This window comes from Maylandia zebra, linkage group LG6, assembly GCF_041146795.1.
Source record: "Maylandia zebra isolate NMK-2024a linkage group LG6, Mzebra_GT3a, whole genome shotgun sequence".
Lineage (NCBI taxonomy): Eukaryota > Metazoa > Chordata > Actinopteri > Cichliformes > Cichlidae > Maylandia > Maylandia zebra.
The window spans coordinates 10,664,399-10,683,015 of record NC_135172.1 but is presented as its reverse complement, the minus strand read 5'-3'; the positions used below and the strand labels follow the sequence as shown (position 1 = coordinate 10,683,015).

At 41.6% G+C, this 18,617-nt stretch overlaps 1 protein-coding gene across 1 annotated transcript; it reads right to left on the bottom strand.

Annotated features, from left to right (window-relative positions):
• Positions 1 to 6,368: 6,368 nt before the first annotated feature.
• Positions 6,369 to 13,950, bottom strand: LOC112434604 (F-BAR and double SH3 domains protein 2-like). The gene is made up of 7 exons (XM_076884635.1): positions 13,897 to 13,950; positions 13,657 to 13,802; positions 12,258 to 12,322; positions 10,258 to 10,341; positions 8,584 to 8,767; positions 8,354 to 8,499; positions 6,369 to 6,883 (listed from the first exon to the last, which is right to left on the bottom strand). Exons 4-7 carry the CDS (start codon positions 10,273 to 10,275, stop codon positions 6,800 to 6,802), a joined length of 432 nt encoding a protein of 143 aa, XP_076740750.1. The 5' UTR covers positions 10,276 to 10,341; positions 12,258 to 12,322; positions 13,657 to 13,802; positions 13,897 to 13,950; the 3' UTR covers positions 6,369 to 6,799.
• Positions 13,951 to 18,617: the final 4,667 nt, after the last annotated feature.

Here is an 18,617-nt window from a genome sequence, read left to right as displayed (position 1 = left end):
TTCCAAATCCACTCGAAGCTTCTTCAGAGCGGTTGGTGTGTGTGTGTCCAGGTGGCAAAGACCTTAAGGTCAGATTTGTGATATTTGGCTGTATAAATTAAAATATGCATACTATGTGATGTGATTGCAGAGAGATTCAGATGGTGCAAGAGGAGATTTAATGGTTCATTACCTGGACACAATTTAAACTACCATTTATCACAACTACCACCACCATCACCCAGGACCTGAAGTGGGAGCCCACCATCACCTCCGTCATTAAGAAAGCCCAGCAGAGGATGTACTTCCTGAGGCAGCTGAAGAAATTCAACCTGCCAACACGGACGATGACGCAATTCTACACTGCAATCATCGAGTCCATCCTCACCTCCTCCATCACCGTGTGGTACGCTGGAGCCACTATCAGGGACAAACAGAGACTGCAGCGTGTTGTGCGCTCTGCTGAGAAGGTGATTGGCTGCAGACTCCCATCTCTGCAGGACCTGTACACCTCCAGGACACTGGGGCGTGCAGCTCGGATCACAGCTGACCCTTCTCACCCTGGACACAGTCTGTTTGACCTGCTCCCCTCAGGCAGGAGGCTCCGGTCCATTCGCACCAAAACCTCTCGCCATAAGAACAGTTTCTTCCCCTCTGCTGTCGGACACATGAACAATAACCGTATGACTGTTCCCACCACTAACACATGACCCTACGCTGTGTTCACTGCATCATTCCATGTTTGGCACTGATCACCACCTGCACTCATGTATATATCATGTATATATCTATCTACTTAGCACTTTTAATTCTTACTCTTATTTTTATTTTCATGTCTATTTAAACGTAATTTATAACAGTATGTTTGCACTGAAGCACCGCAGCAATTTCCTAATGTTGTAAACCTGCTCAACATTTGGCAATAAAACCCTTTCTGATTTCTGAACTAGCTTGTAGCAGTATTTCTCTCTTTCTCTTTCTTTCCCACACATGCATGAGCGTGCAGTGGCGTGTGAGCACCTACAGAGTTAGTTTTTCAAATATATTTCAAATATGGACCCAAATGCAGAACTCAGGAGACAAAGGATGAACTCAAAGATCAGCTTCAATGCAGTAGCAAAAAATACAAAAACACAGTGGCAGGGCAGCAGCAGGGAAACTGGATACTAGCAAAACCAGGGAAACACTGAGGAAGGAAACAATACAGAGAGGGAGGACACAGCAACCAATTAAGACAAACTGAGGGAGTAAATACACAAGGAGCTCAGGACAAACAGGAGACACCTGGGAGGGCAGCTGAACCTAAATAAGAAAACGAGACAAGCGACGTAAAACAAAATAAAAACCACAAGAGACAACAGACTAACACAATAAGTAACTTGGTGTGCAAGAACAGAAACACAGACGTGACACAGAACGCAGGACAATGGAGGAAAATAAACTCACTGAACTATTTTTACAAATTACAAAAGGAGATAGTCTGAGAAATAAGCTCGAGGCTACAAAATTCAAAGTAACCAGAACAAACTAAGCATAAAGATGAAAGGTGAAAATTTAAATCACAAATAAACTAAGAAACAAATTGAAACTATTTAATAATAACAGCAGTATCTTGGGCTACGTCCACACGTACCCGGGTATTTTTGAAAACGCAGATTTTTCTATGCGTTCGCACCTTTCGTCCACACGTAAACGGTGTTTTCGGTCACTGAAAACGGAGATTTTTAAAAACTCCAGCCAGGGTGGATATTTTTGAAAACTCAGTTTTTGCGTTTACGTGTGGACGAGAAAAACGGAGAAAACGCAGCGTCAAAGGTGTGCGCATTTTTTGACGTCACACTGTGCGCCAGGTTATTGTTTCGGTGAAATGAATTTCTACAATGGCGGACTTACACAAAATACCATTACTGTTCATTTTACTCTCTGCAGTGTTTAAATGCTTACACAGTTACTGTCCCTCCACACATAGGACTCAGTTCTGCTTCTATGCGCCATCTTTGTTTACTCTTTCCCACCCAGGCTGACTTCTGATTGGCCAACATTTCTACATGGATAGGAATATAGCGCCATCTGCTGCTTTGGCATGTTCCTAGCAGCGTTTTCCTTCGTCTTTGGCTTTTACGTGTGGACGGGATTTTTTAAAAAAACCGAAAACGGAAAATCTCCGTTTTCAAAAACACCCGTGTACGTGTGGACGTAGCCTTGTTTTGTGTTTCTGGCTTCTAGGGATTCTAGAAGTGGAAAAATGTACTTGATGGAAGGGAAGAGCAGTCATGCTGTCAAAATGTAAAGGAAAACATGAGTTGAATCTATTAATTTACACACTTTTCTTATTTGCCTTTCCATCATACTGTGTCATAATGTGCTATTTCTTCTCTGCTGTGCTGAATTTCACAATAGAAGACGACCATTTGGCAGCCACTGTGCAGAGCTGTGGCCCAACTCCAAATGTGACCAGAGCTCTTATCCATCCATTTAGTGGGTTTATCAGCAGTGATCAGTCCCATAGATATGGGCTAGTCGGGCTTTCTACACCTGCTAGTCAGTTCAGAAGGTTGTTATCATCCATTCAGATGGAGGATCACTAACAGGAGGATGGGAAGACTCCAGAATCCATTCTCACTGATCTCCGGTGGATAAGGCAGTGTTTACAAGTGATGATTTAAATGGACAGCATTTATAGAGTGACTATAAAAAGTCAGCGAGTCTGTGTCTGTGCTGAACCATTTAGAATCAGGTTTTGAGTCAGGCTGCATTGAGTGTGGGACTTAAAAGCATTAGGCTTGAAGATGGTATGAAAATCTCTACTTACCTTCTACGCTATATTTTTGTTACTGATTTATTAATACATTTTACATTGTTTCTTTTGTTTATCAGTAGAGAGAACACAGATTTCAGAGGCGCAAAGAGAAGCACTGTTGCTTCATACTTAATACTTTAAAGCTGCATTAGGGGAAGACAAGAAGCAGAAGTACTTCCAGGCACAGCCACAGTGAGGGAGCAGACACCTTACACTGAGTTCGGTGCTGGACCAAGGCCAGGAAGATCGTGAAGGACCTCAGCCATCCCAACAACAGACTGTTCTCTCTGTTGAGGTCAGGAAAGCGATTCCGCTCCCTGAAGACCAACACAGAGAGACTGAGGAGGAGCTTCTTCCCGCAGGCGATACGGTCTCTCAATCACACCACCACACAGTACTGACCCACACATACAGTTCTTACACACACACTGGACTTTCTGGACTTTGGTTTTGCACAACACTGGTCACTATATTCTTCATTTCCGGTTAATACTTGTACAGCTGCTGTTATTGTGTATATATTTATTTATATTTAGATTTCTTCATACATTCTTATATAGTTCTATATTGTGTATTTTGTTGTACAGTTATTTTATTTTCAACTTTAATTTATATATTTATCTTTATCTTATTCTTCCCAGTTAAATTTACCCTTCATTCTAATTTGTGTTGTACAGTTATTTCATTTTTAACCTTAATTTATATTTTATTCCTTCCTAGTTAAATTTACCCTTTTTAATTTTTCATATTTATTTCCTATCTTATTCATAGCCTTTTCCTTTTTTTGTTTTCTTTAGGTCACGAGCAGTTGTCCAAGCATTTCACTACATATCGTACTGTGTATGACTGTGTACGTGACAAATAAAATTTGAATTTGTATTTGTATTTTGAATTTGTTTTTGAATTTGAGTTCAGAGAAGTCAGAATTTCAAGAAGCGTCTGAAACAGCTCAGGTTTGGAAAGAAGCCTTTTATGTTGGGTGTTATAAAAAATATACACATATTTATAATAACAACTATAATATTATTATAAATAGTAGTTATTCTCTTATTATTATAAATAAATATCAAACATTTCAGTTGATTTTCTATCACATATATTGTGTTAGCCCTGTGATAAACTGGCAGCCTGTCCTGCTTTTGCCCTGTGGCAGCTTCAACCTCCCACTGTCACGATCCTGGGTCTTTTGACCCAGCGTTTTAAGTTTTAGTTTATTTTTGATGTTTATGGTTTATTTTTAAGTTCATCAGGTTATCTAAGCTCATTTGTTTATTTAGATTCCTCTTGTGTCTTCTACCCCTGTGTTTTAGTCTCCCTTTGCCCTCTTATGTTATCAAGTTTATATTGTCTTGTCTGCGTCTCATGTTTCCTGTTTTATTTTGAAGGTCTGTGTCCTATTTCAGTGTAGTCAGCTTTGCTTCCTTTGTCTCCTTATGTCAGAGTAGTGTCAGCTGTTTCCCCATGTGTTTCCACTTCCCCCTAATCACCCTTGTGTGTATTTATTCTGTGTGTTTCTGTTCATTCTTTGTCAGGTTGTCTGTTGTTCCATGTCTCCAGGAGTGTCCATGTCCATGCAACGTTCAAGGTTTTGTTCTTTGCATTTAGTTTTCCCAGTTTACTTCTAGTTAGGTTCTTTCTTGTGTGCATCTGCCTTTTGTTTTTGTACTCGTTTATCAGCCACATTAAACGGCTCGCTTTTAACCTGACCGTGTTTTACCCAGCAGACATTTATTTCAGTGACTCTTTTGAATTTAACGGACTTTGGATTATTTCCTGTGCAGGAGGAGGAGAAGGAGGCTATTCGGGCTCAGATGACCCGGATAGCCACGGCTAACCCAAGGTTTCTGGATTTTCTTGCCTGATGATTTAAAGAACTTTGTTACTGCCTCAACCTCAGTAGTAATATAACTAGTTTAGGAGCATTTCACTTTTCTTTTGTGCTCTGAAAGACACAGAGGCTAATAGTTTTTAAAACAGAGTACCACAAACAACATGTATCCCTTTAGAAATAAACTTTTCTTGTGATACTTCTAAAAACCACATTCTTAACTAGCCACAATAGCACTGTATCGACCCCCCAATGTTCCTTTAATACACAGGTGTCAAACTCTGGCCCGCAGCCTAATTACATTTGGCCCGCGAAGCCATACCAAATTACTATTAGAGCTGGCCTACTGGTATTATACAGCTAATATATATATTGTTTAGTATTAAGCTTTGCTTGTTCCATATTCAGGTTTCCAGCAAAACTTATTTGAGTCCATAAGAAAATATTCATTCTTATATCTGGAGGAAGATTTTTTTTTCAATAAATATTAATGTTAGCCCACGACTTTGTTCCAGTTTTGAATTTTGGCCCACTGTGTATTTGAGTTTGACACCCCTGCTTTAATACAACCTATAATTGTCTAGTAGCCACACAAACGCACTGCAACAGTAAGACTTGATGATTAGACAGAGGGGGTTACAGGTAGGGCCCCAACAGTCAGCAAAACAAGTCATAAAACAATAAAAGCTGCATACTTATCAAGAGCATCCCAGCACACACATCCCAACTGTAGTTCCATAGTTTCCACCTTTTTTCTTTACAAACTGCTCTTTTCATCTCTCCATGTCAGAGGTCAACTGAAACCAAGTCCACCTATATAAAAACACCCCATCAGACACACAGTATTTTCCTCAGCACTTCACAACTTTCGCAAGGTATATCGTTTTAACTTTTTTTTTCGGACCCCGGACACAGCGCTGTGAGGTAGTTAGCACACAATTTGGCCATGTAGAAAGCATCGTTTGTTTGGAACGCGTCATCACTGTTCATAAGAGTTTAATTTAATCAAACCTGATTTTAGGATCTACGTGGCTCCTCATCACTCGCCGATTCATCATTTTATTTAAATATCTGAATTTTCAGAATGGTGATCCAAGCGGGACACAGAGGCTGCTAGTTTTAACGCACCAGAATGCCGCAAATATAAATAAAAGTCTGACTATCCCGAGAGCCTAGCCGCAGCGACACCTTTCTTTCAAATGGATGCCTGCAGGTGCGTTGGAGCCGACTTTGCTACCCGCACAGAGCGTTTCTGACAGTCGGGCGCTGCTTATGCAATAAAGAAAAACAACAATACAGCATGTTTCTCTGCTCCAAGACATCCGCGGTCCTTTCACACGGTAAGCATGTCTGTTATACCCAGCGCATAAATGTCTGTATGTCAGCGCTGATTAAACCCTGTTTAAAAAAAAAGAAAGAAAAAAAGAAATGTTTACATGGAGGCTGTTGGCCTCCGTGCACTGAGGGCATTAAAATAAATACAGTAACCATCAAAATAAGTTTTGTTGATAAAATACATTTCTTGAAACCGTCCATTGTTTTGTCCGAACTCTAAACACTGAATCCAATTTTCAAACTAAAAGCAGTGCTTTCAAAATTTACACTAAAGCAAAAAACCTACAAGAGCAAAAAATAAACAAAATAAAATGATAGTACATAGCGACATATGTGTTTTATTTCTCATAACACATCATTTCCATCTTGTCTTCAGTCCTGCATTTTTATAGTTCTAAGACCAAAATGAAAACTAAACTCTTCATATTCACAAACACTATTTGTTTCAGGATTTCATCATGATTCATTTTCCATATGAGGCAGTGCTTTCAAATTACTTTTGAAGTAGTACAGAGAAATTACTCTTCTCCTCTTCTTTTAAATTGCATCAATATTTTCCAACTGAGCAGTAAAAGGACACGGAAGTCAAACATGAAGCATCAACGTGATGTTTAGATGTCGATTAATATTACAATAAGAGACTAAAGTAACTCGCTTTGAACACTTCAGTTTTCTCTCTTGATGCTGCTGTTTGTTTCCTCCTCCACTTGTATTTTTCTGCACTTCAGTGAATGTGCATAGCGCCCTCTGTTGTATGTTTGGGAGAACTGCACTGCACTGTCATCAAACGAAACTGTGCAGAGGTGGAAAATGAGCAAAGGAAGCACATCAACTGAAGAAGCTTCTTGGATCAGAAGTTAAACATCATCCAGAACCTTAAAGAAGTAAAGTCGCTTTCTTTCCAGGCTCCTTAGACAACCATGACCTGGATGACTGAGAACCTACAAACACACATGAGCAGCAGTTTATTTAATGTGGACCTGAGCAGTGCCCAAACCAACAACCAAACAATTTTTATTGAACCCTACTTCAGCCAATCAGCAGTCTTTATCTGTTTCAGCATCAAACACAAACCACACCTTGAAGAGAGGTGACAAATCCACAAACACCTTCAAATGTAAACACACATCACACATGATGAACATGGATCCTAACATAGTTGATACTTTTTTTTGTAAAGCCTGATACTAAATGTATGCAGGCCACCTGAACTGCTTTGTCTCGAGTGCCGCCCACTGGGTTGGTCACTAGAACTGTGTGTTGCCATCACTGGAGCCGTGGTTGGTTTTTTAGATTATTTAGACTGGGACTGTTTTTTGTTGATTAGGCGGCATGGTGTCCTGACGGCTGCCTCTGTTGTTTTTTTTCCCAGGAGGAGGAGAGTGGAGCACAGGTGGACAGCAGCCACGGAGCAGAGAGCACGGAGTTTTGGGTGAAGACATGACACAGGAGTCGAGGGAGCTCAAGAGATTATTGTGTTGTCTTATTTACTCCACTGTAAATAAAGAGCACTGTCCATCGCACGAGTCCTGCTTTTGGGTCCTCCTTCCCCACTTCACAAAGACTGAAACTAATTATACAGGAATTATTACAAAGGAACCAAAAGTTCACATCTATAGCTTTAAATTTGGACAAATCTGTCAACACAACCATCATGAATAGAATAAAATACAAACAAACACTGAAACTAATGAAAAATTACACATGATATATGAACTGTGGAAACTAACTGAACAATAAAACTCAGAATAAACAAATTCAAACATTATATGAAAGGTATAAACTGATTTGCATCTTATTGATTTGCAGGCTCACTTTGCTCCAGGACTTGACGACTGGCCCAACCCGTACAGTCTTTGTCTCTTAATACTGAATGTTGAAAACTGATACTCATGGACACCTTATTTCAGCCTCTTTACTTTGCATAAGAGACCCAAAGCTTTACATCAACATGATGTTGTCTAGTGGACCAGCACGTCCATTACATGTTTTGCCGTTATTGCTGTTTGTTACGAGTTCAAATATTGAGGGTGAGCACAAAACAATAATGGTCCAGAAGAGCTTCGGTCAAACAATGATTTTAATGAACACGCGCGTGGGGAGATGAACACTGCCCACAGACAGCATCGATCTCCGCCCAATGATACACAAGCAGTTGTTTTATACCATCAGGGTTTACTTTTATGACGCACCTTCATGCGTCAAGCAGATACAACACAGGCATAAGTTTCAAAACCACAAATGTTCTGTTGACGACTTTTGACACATTTAAAAGGACATCTTCTCCGTCTGGAGGCCAGGTGCTTCCTATTAATCTTCTAACTCTCGCTTATCTCCTGGAACAAACTGTCCCTTAGGCAGACACAATTTTGCAGTCACAAGCTTTTGCAAACTATTATTTGAACTCTTACACCAACAACGCCGTTAAACTCGCCCTCCCAGAAGCCATCGTTCTCGTGGGTCTCTCTGCTCAGGATGGGGATGATGGCGCCTTCTGGGAACGACAGCTCATCTTCCGTTTGTCCCGCGTAGTCGTACAAAGCCTTTGCGAATGAAACTGCAACACAGACAGTGGCAACGAGGGTATTAAACAGAGCAGGAAATCAAAACTCCGATATTATCTGGTGGAGGCGGATCTCACTCCTCGAGTCTCCGTTGACGGAGCCGGTTGGGAGTTCGGTTTCAGGTTCGGTGGAGTTGCTGGAGGAATGGGATCGGGCGTCCAGCGCGGCCAGCGACTGCAGCATGCTCAGCAGGCTGTTGGAGGAGGGCAGCTGCAGGTATTTCTCCGGGACGTAGCCCACCTGTCCGCTACGGTTTCTGGCCTGGAAACACAGACAATGCACACAGACGATGACAACAGCCAAAAATGTTTCAACAGGAAAACTCCTAATGAGAAAAAATAAAATCAGATGTAAAGAGTAGGGCTGTAACAATATCACTGCATCGTCGCCAGAATTTAATAACAGCCACAAAGAGAATAATAGGAGAGCTTTTGTTCTCTCTTCCTGAATTAACGAGAAATCTAAAATCCTAAACAAGCCTCTGCTGAATTCATGAAGCTTGATTTCATGAACACCGGTGGCCTCCCCTGCCGCTGCTTACTTATTTTCATTCAGATTGAAAACACTCAGAGGTATTGGGATCTCTGTTGGGGCATGCTGTGGGGAATCACAGCACTAAAACAGATCTATATAAATGATATTGCTCACATTTTTATGTATGATTATATTCATTAAAATAAATACCCCATTAAAACACTATATCTGTATATGAAAAGATAATCACCTAAGTAAATATACATAAAATATTGGCTCAACACGTGGAACATTTGCACAATGGCTCACAGGAAAGCCAGACTTACACAATAAACAAAAGTAAAACAGCAACAATGCACAATGTTCCTTCAGGGAAATGATCTGAAAACAACCACACACAAAGTACACAATGACTACACACCAGCAGCTCTGCAGAGGCGTTTATAAAAGAATGACTTCACACAATGATGGGAGCATCCACAGCTGACATTTCTACATTTAAGTAGACACCACTGACCACCCGAAAAATGTCCTCAAAGACTTCTCAAATTTTCTCCCAAAGGTCCAGGAGCAACTTTGTAACAGTCTGTGACAAACAAAGTGAAAATGACAACTAAGTAGCTGGGAGATCATCAAATTAACATTTTATATCCATGACCAGGTCACTCCGCAGATCTCAAACTGATCAAGAGTCCACGAACCGCTGTTAAAAAGCAGAAGCTGACAAACTGTGATCAAACCGGAGCGCTGCTGAGGCAGGATTGGATCACCATCAATCAGGATTTGGTCCAGATTTTCAGTAGCTGCACTTAAGGTATGAATTTAAAAACTGCCTCATTCATGAATTATTGCATTCACAAACTTGGGTGCCATGCCCGCCCACCTGCCTGCCCGGCTGGGTGACGAGAATCTCCCATCAGCCCTTTACGGCTGCAGGGCCAAAAAAGAAGCAGAGAACTGTGTATTTGTACATTTTTTGATTTGTCTGTATGTTCAGCAGAGCTTCTACCACCCAGGCCAACCTGACCTGCCTCAATGCACCGCAGGCATTTTAGTTGAATTATTCTAATTCCTGAAGCCACATCAGTTCAACTGATCCCAGAGAAACACTAAAACGTCCAGTAGATAGTCTGTACCGGTGCGAGGTCTTATAAAAACTGAAACTAAATGTTTGTCAAACAGTCTAAGAGCCAGAGAGTGAACTAATACACAAAACAACCAACCCTCAAACATGAGAGTGCATCTGCTACATAACTGTGTTTGTGTTATTTTTGTACCTTGACCCAGTCCTCCATGTCGCCATCATCGATGACCTCCAAGATTTCCTGCTCCTCGATGGTCAGCTCGTCTGGCTGAGAAGCCTGCAGACAGACAAACACGTTCATTCAAATTAAAGCTGCGATGTAACAGTTTAACCATCTTCATTTCACCCGTGATGTATATTTTTCAAATACCGCCACACTGGTGAACGGACAAAAATGCTCACTGTGGCTTCAATAACATCAGCCAGAACACTGAAGAAAACACTGAGACCATGCCTGCATTTATACCACACTTTACTCAGGACTCAGGTAATATAAAACAACTAATACTCCAAAGCAGCACAAAACTCAGACTTAAACTAGAATTTCTGTACAAATTCAAAGAGCAGGTGTTTTAAACCTGGACACAGAATCATTAGTGCCACAAAGTTTGGGAAAGTAAATCTAAATGGGGGTTAAACACGACTGGAACTGATTAAAAACAGCCAAAACAAAAAGTGGCTTCACTTCAAAGTCAGAATTATAACTGGTATCCCAGTATTCGCTGCCTGTCTGTTGTCAGACGCATTTGTGTGACTATAAATACCACTTAAGTGGGAAAAGGAACTTCTGGTCATCTCTGCTTGGACTGCTGACTCAAGTGTCAAAAAATGATTTGATAGAGGAACTTGTATTGGAAAAAAGAGGAGCAGGGTATTGATCCCTGTTGATTTACCCGTCAGTCTACAGTCATAACTTTACCTATGACTAAAATCTGACACAAATGAGCATCTTCTGAAGGATGTCACCAGTCCTTCACCTGGTGACATGTTAAAGATCCACGTCCAATCCAAATATTTAATTAAAAGTGGAGGTTGTGCATTTATTTAGGAAGATAAACAGTCTGATAAAGTCGGAACAAACACGAGCTGGAAATAGTCCCACGGTGAGGAAATGAGACGACACATCTGTAAATAAAAACTAAAAATGGGAAATAATCTAAGTTCCTGTGCAGGGCAAGGAGTACAGTACAAAGTTCACTGTTCTGCCTTCAGGCTCATAGTTCAGACTAACAAAGATAAAGACCAATCACGCAGGACTTATTATGTTTCCTGCTTTGACTTCTTACCCAGACTGTTCCATAATGTGTGTGCAGCACTTTTGTGATTAAAATCTATTTAAATTAGTTGTTTATTTCAGTGCAGACAGATTATTGACACTCAAACAATGGAGCTACTTTGTCTGTTACTTACAATTTTTTAGAAAATTAGAACATTTTTTCCTGCTTGTGTATCAATTTAGAGGAAAGGTCATCACCCAGCTTCTCAAGCTTCATACTCCAGTGATCATGAATGTCTAAAAAAAAAAATAAATCTTTTCTGCATCTGGTATTGTTGAGATGTTTAACTCTGGACCAAAAAGGTGGATCTGCTCTGCCTAAAGCCGCTTTGAGCATCAAGGTCCTGAGCAGAGTCCAGTCCGGGCTTTTGTGGCCACGGCCAGCTCAGCTTTCAGGATGCCCGTGAGCTGCTTGTTCCACTCGTCTGATTTTGTATTGATTGTTGTCTAAACAAATTAATCTGTCATCTGTTGAGCTTTGTTCCACTTCTCAACAATCTCCTCTGATCTGTGTTCATTACAGCATTTTACCTGTGGTTTCCAACCTGTGCAGTTGAAACCTGAAGGATCCACATTTCACTTCACTGTTCTGTAGAAATTGATTTTCCGGTAAACTGATTAACACCTCCTGCCAACTAAATTAGTCAAACACGAACCTTATTTTATGCTACAAAATTTGTATTAAAAGCAACCCAAACACTTTGAGATTTGGATTTTAATAGTTTCAAAAATTATTCTTCAAGTTTTACTTGAACATTTTAGAGAAATCATGTTAAGTTCTAAATTTTTAAGGTTGGGGATTTCATTCCATGCATAATAAATACGAGTTTATTTTCCCCAATAATCACTAAAAGCAATCGCATGTGATATTTTATGCATTTAATAATGAATAAAAAGAGAAAAACATCAGTATTTACCGTACTGCTTGCTGGAACGCCATGTTCTTCTGCACAAACAGCTGCTGGTGAAACTCCTGCAGAACCTGCATGCGTTTCAAGGGAACAGACAAAAATATACATATATACTTATTTAAGGTTTATCACAAGCTTACAAATCAGCCCATGTCTAAACCTGCATAATTAACACTTAGTAAAGCCTTTAGGGTTCAGGCTTGCTCCCTATTTAGTTTTAATTTCTTGCCCACATTTATTTCTATTTAAAATTAACTTTGAAAAAAAAAAAGACCTCCAGCTGAATGAATTGTGGCCAGCGATCCGTGTAGCTTTGGGCCACATTTATAATTTTTTATTTTCCATTACTCTGTCAGTTTATTTCTGTTGTATTAAGTTATGTGATTTGCTTATAAAATGAACCCAAATCAGCTTTTTATTATTTTAAACAAGTCAAATAAAAGAAAACGCCAATAACAATTAAGAGAATGACCATAAAGCCGTTTCTGGTTACTATCAGCTGATCTGAATGCTGATGACCACTCTGGTGTTTGTGGTCACAGCCTGACATTAAAAACGTATCACAGGCTCGAGTTCACCGCCTGCCTATTTTCTCACAGACTATTTTTAACTCTCCAGCTGCTGAAAGCTTAAAGAGACAGTTAACAAATTACATAACATATCACTGTAAGTAACACAGGTGAAGGTACAAACAGTTTTAATTCTAATTTCAGGTTTTTTCTAAAGCCAGCTAAAGCAGCCGGGGACTGGACCACAACCTGGACCACAAAGCTCTCTGCCCACCCGAGGGAGGACGAAGTACCTGTGTGGATATTTTAAGCTGAACTCATGGGGCACAGCTATTAGCTGTTCTGGAAAACAAAGAAACCTCCCCAGTACTGGTCCCAGGCTAGTAACTTTGGTCTTTTGAATTGTACTTAAGTTTGGCCCCTCATCAAGAACCAGTTGCCTTGGGGAGACCATACCAGGGGACAGCATAGCTTCTCCTCCTCAACTGCGATCATTCACAGAAAGGAAAGGAGCCAGTGTAGGTGGTTTGACTGGCATCTGAAATAGGAGGCCTCCAGAATGTCTCCTAGACGAGCTGGTAAGGGCAGACCAAACACACACTGGACACATTATGTATCTCGGCCGGCTCGCCGTGGTATCTCAGTATTCGCTGCCTGTCTGTTGTCAGACGCATTTGTGTGACCATAAATACCACTTAAGTGGGAAAAGGAACTTCTGGACATCTCTGCTTGGACTGCTGACTCAAGTGTCAAAAAATGATTTGATAGAGGAACTTGTATTGGAAAAAAGAGGAGCAGGGTATTGATCCCTGTTGATTTACCCGTCAGTCTACAGTCATACCTTTACCTATGACTAAAATCTGACACAAATGAGCATCTTCTGAAGGATGTCTGACCTCTGCCTTAGAAACACGATGAAGAGCTGAGTTATTTGGAAAGCTACTCGTTTACACCGAAAGGCACCAGAGTGGCGGCTCACTGTTCTCCAGGAAGAGCAGGAGTAGGTGGCTGGGGAGGGGGACGTCTGGGCATCATGACCGGACTCAGATAAGCAGCAGAAAATAGATGGAAGGAAATCAGGTTTAGTAATATCAGTTTTATATTCTTTAATCTTGTACACCGTATAAATGCCTAACATTTTAATCAGGCTTCCTGTAGAAACAAGATGCTGCTGCGTCTCTGCTCACATGGAGAGGCAGAGGTTGAGTGTGAGAAATATATTACTATGAATTACTAGGCTAACAATTACACCAAACTGCCAGGCTTGACACCATCTGAAAAGTAAAATGAGCATAAAATGAGCAGCTTACCCAACCCAAGCCAAGTTAAATAGTATCCCACAAGTAGCTCATTTTACTTTTGCTCCCCCAACTTATTTAATCAACCAGCCACAGTGTGGAGCTGACATTCCAATCAAGCTTAATCAAACAATTAAGCTCTCTCTTTCATAGATATAAATAACTGCTGCTAGCTATGACGTTTAAGGAGTGAATAGTGAACTTCTTTTAATGGTGTGTTTAATTAATTTTATTTAATAACTTGTGACCTTTGAGTCCCTTCCTTGCAAGAATTATGGCCAATGACGGAAATGTATGTATTACATTTAAATCAAATCAAATCACTTTTTATTGTCACATCACATGTGCAGGCACACTGGCACAGCACATGCGAGTGAAATTCTTGTGTGCGAGCCCCACAAGCAACAGAGATGTGCAAACACAACAACACAAACGAGCAAAATACAAGAATGGCCAACCTGAAACTAATAAATATATGTACAATATATAATAGTGTATGCATTTCTGGATGTGTATACTAAATATTTTCCTACGTGTGTGTGTGTGTGTGTGTGTGTGTGTGTGTGTATACACATTTTTACAAATTAAATAGTAAAAAAATAAAATAAAATAATAATAATAATAATAATAATAAAATATATAAAATATACAGAGTTGAATATGTGCAAAACAAGTGGCATTTATATACAGTGTGGAGTGCATAATGTTGAAGTTCCAGTAGTGAAGCTGAGGTGTCTATGACGTGTTCAGCAGTCTGATGGCCTGATGGAAAAAGCTGTCTCTCAGTCTGCTGGTACGGGACCGGATGCTGCAGAACCTCCTTCCTGATGGAAGCAGTCTGAACAGTTTATGGCTGGGGTGACTGGAGTCCTTGATGATCCTCCCCGCTTTCCTCAGGCACCGCTTCCTGTAGATGTCTTGGAGGGAGGGAAGCTCACCTCCAATTATCCGTTCAGAGCACCGCACTACTCGCTGGAGAGCTTTGCAGTTGTAGGCGGTGCTGTTGCCATACCAGGTGGTGATGCATCCAGTGAGGATGCTCTCAATGGCACAGCGATAGAAGGTCCTGAGGATGCGGGGGCTCATGCCGAATCTTTTCAGTCTCCTGAGAAAGAAGAGGCGCTGCTGCGCCTTCTTCACTGTTTTGTTTGTGTGTACTGACCACGTAAGATCCTCAGCCAGGTGTACGCCAAGGAACCGGAAGCTGCTCACTCTCTCCACAGCAGCGCCGTTGATGGTGATGGGGGTGTGTACTTCTCTGCACCTCCGGAAGTCCACTATCAACTCCTTTGTCTTTGCGACGTTGAGGGTGAGATGGTTGTCTTGACACCAGTGGGTCAGGGCGCTGACCTCCTCCCTGTAAGCCGTCTCATCACCATTGGTGATAAGACCCACCACTGTAGTGTCGTCCGCAAACTTCACAATGATGTTGGAGCTGTTAGTGGCTGTGCAGTCGTAGGTGTAGAGTGAGTACAGGAGAGGGCTCAGTACACACCCCTGTGGAGCACCAGTGTTCAGTGTGATGGGGGATGAGGTGATGCTGCCCAGTCTGACCACCTGGCGTCTGTCAGACAGGAAGCTAAGGATCCAGCTGCAGAGGGAGCTGCTCAGTCCTAGATCCTGCAGTTTCCTGTCCAGCTTCGAGGGAACGATGGTATTGAATGCTGAGCTGTAATCTACAAACAGCATCCTCACATACGTGTCTCTCTTCTCCAGGTGTGACAGGGCAGTGTGTAGTGTCAGGGCTATGGCATCATCAGTGGACCTGTTGTGGTGGTATGCAAACTGTAGAGGGTCCAGTGAGTCGGGTAGTGCAGAGCAGATGAAGTCCCTGACCAGCTTCTCGAAGCATTTGCTTACGATGGGGGTCAGGGCTACAGGTCGCCAGTCGTTCAATGAGGAGATGGTGGAGGATTTGGGTACAGGGACGATGGTGGCCATTTTGAAGCAGGCTGGGACTACAGACAGAGAGAGGGAAAGGTTGAAGATGTGCGTGAACACTCCAGCCAGCTGAGCCGCGCATGACCTGAGGACGCGGCCGGGAATCCCGTCCGGACCAGTAGCTTTGCGTGCGTTCACCTTCCTGAAGCACTTCCGCACATCCTCCTCAGACACAGTGTGCGCACTGACGTCATCCGCGGTGCGCACACTGTCCGGTCTCATGGTGTTCGCTGTGTCGAATCTAGCGTAGAATACGTTTAGATCCTCACACAGAGAGGCCGTGGTCTGCGGTGTGCTGGTTTTCCCTCTAAAGTCTGTGATCGTGTTTAGTCCCTGCCACATACTCCGAGGGTTGTCAAACTGTTGTTCCACCCTGTCCCTGTACTCACGTTTGGCTGCTTTGATCGTCTTCCGGAGTTGGTAATGTGCGTGTTTGTAGTCCGATGTGTTCGCGGAGGCAAAGGCGGTGCTCCGTGCCGCCAGTGCCGCGCGAACATCTCCGTTAATCCAGGGTTTTTGATTTGGGAAGGATTTGACTGTTCTGGATGGGACGACATCTTCCACGCATTTCCTGATAAATCCACAGACTGAGTCTGTGTATTCATCAATGTCTCTGGCGGCCACGTGAAACATTTCCCAGTCCGCGTGATCAAAACAGTCCCGCAGCGCAGACTCCGATTGGTCCGTCCAACAGTGCACCGCCCTCCGGGTTGGAGCTTCCTGTTTCTGTTTAAGATTGGAAAACAATGTTAATGCCACAAACGTGAGTTGTCATATACATCTGTGAGTTAATCTGCACAACCGTGTGCACATGTGCTCTGTGCATGTACACACACAAAGAATTGACCTTCGTTCCTTAAATTTGTAGCATTGCCTCTGTGCTGACTGATGGTGCTCAGTGGCTTTTGCTTCTTGCTTTTAAATCAGATGTCACTCTCAACATAAACACAAGCTACAGCAGCCAAGCAGTCTTAGCTGAGGAAACAAAGATACATTTCCTCATTTAATGTAAAATATTGTGGTGATGTTATGTTATATTAGGCAGGCAGCTGCCCAAATAACACTGTGACAATCAAAAGTATATCTATTTTGAACGCCTCAGCTGGAAAAATTCAAAATGGTTTGTAAAGTTGGCCACAGGTCTGTATGTAAATGGGAGTTAAAACATTGCTTCATATTTGGATATGTATGATGTTAGTGTTTCTAAAATACTAAAAAATGTGTTTATTAACAAAGTAAACTAAAAATAGACATTATTAAACTTTATACTTTTAACTACAGAATTGAACATAATATGAGATAATGTGTTTCCACTGTGGGAATGATGGATCCAATGACAAATAACTTTCAGATTAGTAAAGCTATATTTTTAATCTTTCTAGTTTTCCATTTCTATTTAGATGGTTTATATTTATATTTAAAAGGAACAGGATCATAACAAAATAACACCACTGCAAGTGTAACAAAAATATGTTGAAATCAAATGGTATGTTATTTGAAATCAATATGAAACAATGACACATGCATTTTATCCAATTTTTTTTATTTATTTAATTTTTCCCAATTGTCCAAATTAGTCTGTGATTTGCCTTATTGTCCAACAAATCATATTTATATACAAATATATGTGACTCTCAAATATGATTTAAATGGATCATTCCTCACTTGATGACGAATTATCCATTTAAATATTTGCAGAGTCCTAAACTTGATGCCAGTGAACTTATCAGCGGTTGGTTTTAAGAAAAAAAGCCCAAAAAATCCCCTATGAGCAAGCACTTGGCGACGGTGGGGAGGAAAAACTCCCTTTTAACAGGGAGAAACCTCCGACAGAACCAGGCTCAGGAAGGGGTGGCCATCTGTCGCTGCCGAGTGGGCTTAAAATGTTCACTGTCCATCCTCCTTCTGACAGGAACTTCCTACAGACCAGGTATGAAGGATGCCTGAGTGGATATACAAAACTCACAAGTTCCTGGCTCTCACGGCTCCTCTGCAGAGGGTTAGTCGAAGAAGGAGGGGCATCGCGAGGGGCGTCGGGGGACGGGGGACTGTGCCTCACTGCCCTCCCCTTCTCCAAGAAACCCGTCTTCAACCGAGCCGAGAGAGCCGGGAACTTGTGAGGTGTGCATGTCCTGGTGAGCCTCCACCGTTTTATGGGTGGGTGCAGCCTCGACTGTACAGAGACAGACCAGACCAGCTGCACCACACAGACACTTCAAACCTGATCTGTGGACAATAAACAGACACACACAGACAGACAGACACACACACACACACACACACACACACACACACACACACACACACACACACACAAACAGACACACATATATACACACACACACACACACACACACACACACACACACACACACACACACACACACACACATATACATATACACACACACACACACACACACACACACACACACACACACACACACACACACACATACATACATACATCTTACTATTAAAAAAATAAATAAAGTAAGGGTTCCTAACAATTAGCAATACAAGACATACATACACACATAAACATTACAAGACATAAAAACAAGTGAAAAATATTTGCAACAAACAGACCTCAGTGCAAGAAAGTTACTTACCAGCAA

What these genes read in the sequence shown, in the direction of transcription:
- LOC112434604 (XM_076884635.1), bottom strand. An exon ending in CGTCAACGGAGACTCGAGGA is followed by an intron (nt 8,500 to 8,583) that starts GTGAGATCCGCC and finishes TCTGTGTTGCAG; the next exon opens with TTTCATTCGCAAAGGCTTTG. An exon ending in AGTTTAACGGCGTTGTTGGT is followed by an intron (nt 6,884 to 8,353) that starts GTAAGAGTTCAA and finishes GTGTGTTTGTAG; the next exon opens with GTTCTCAGTCATCCAGGTCA.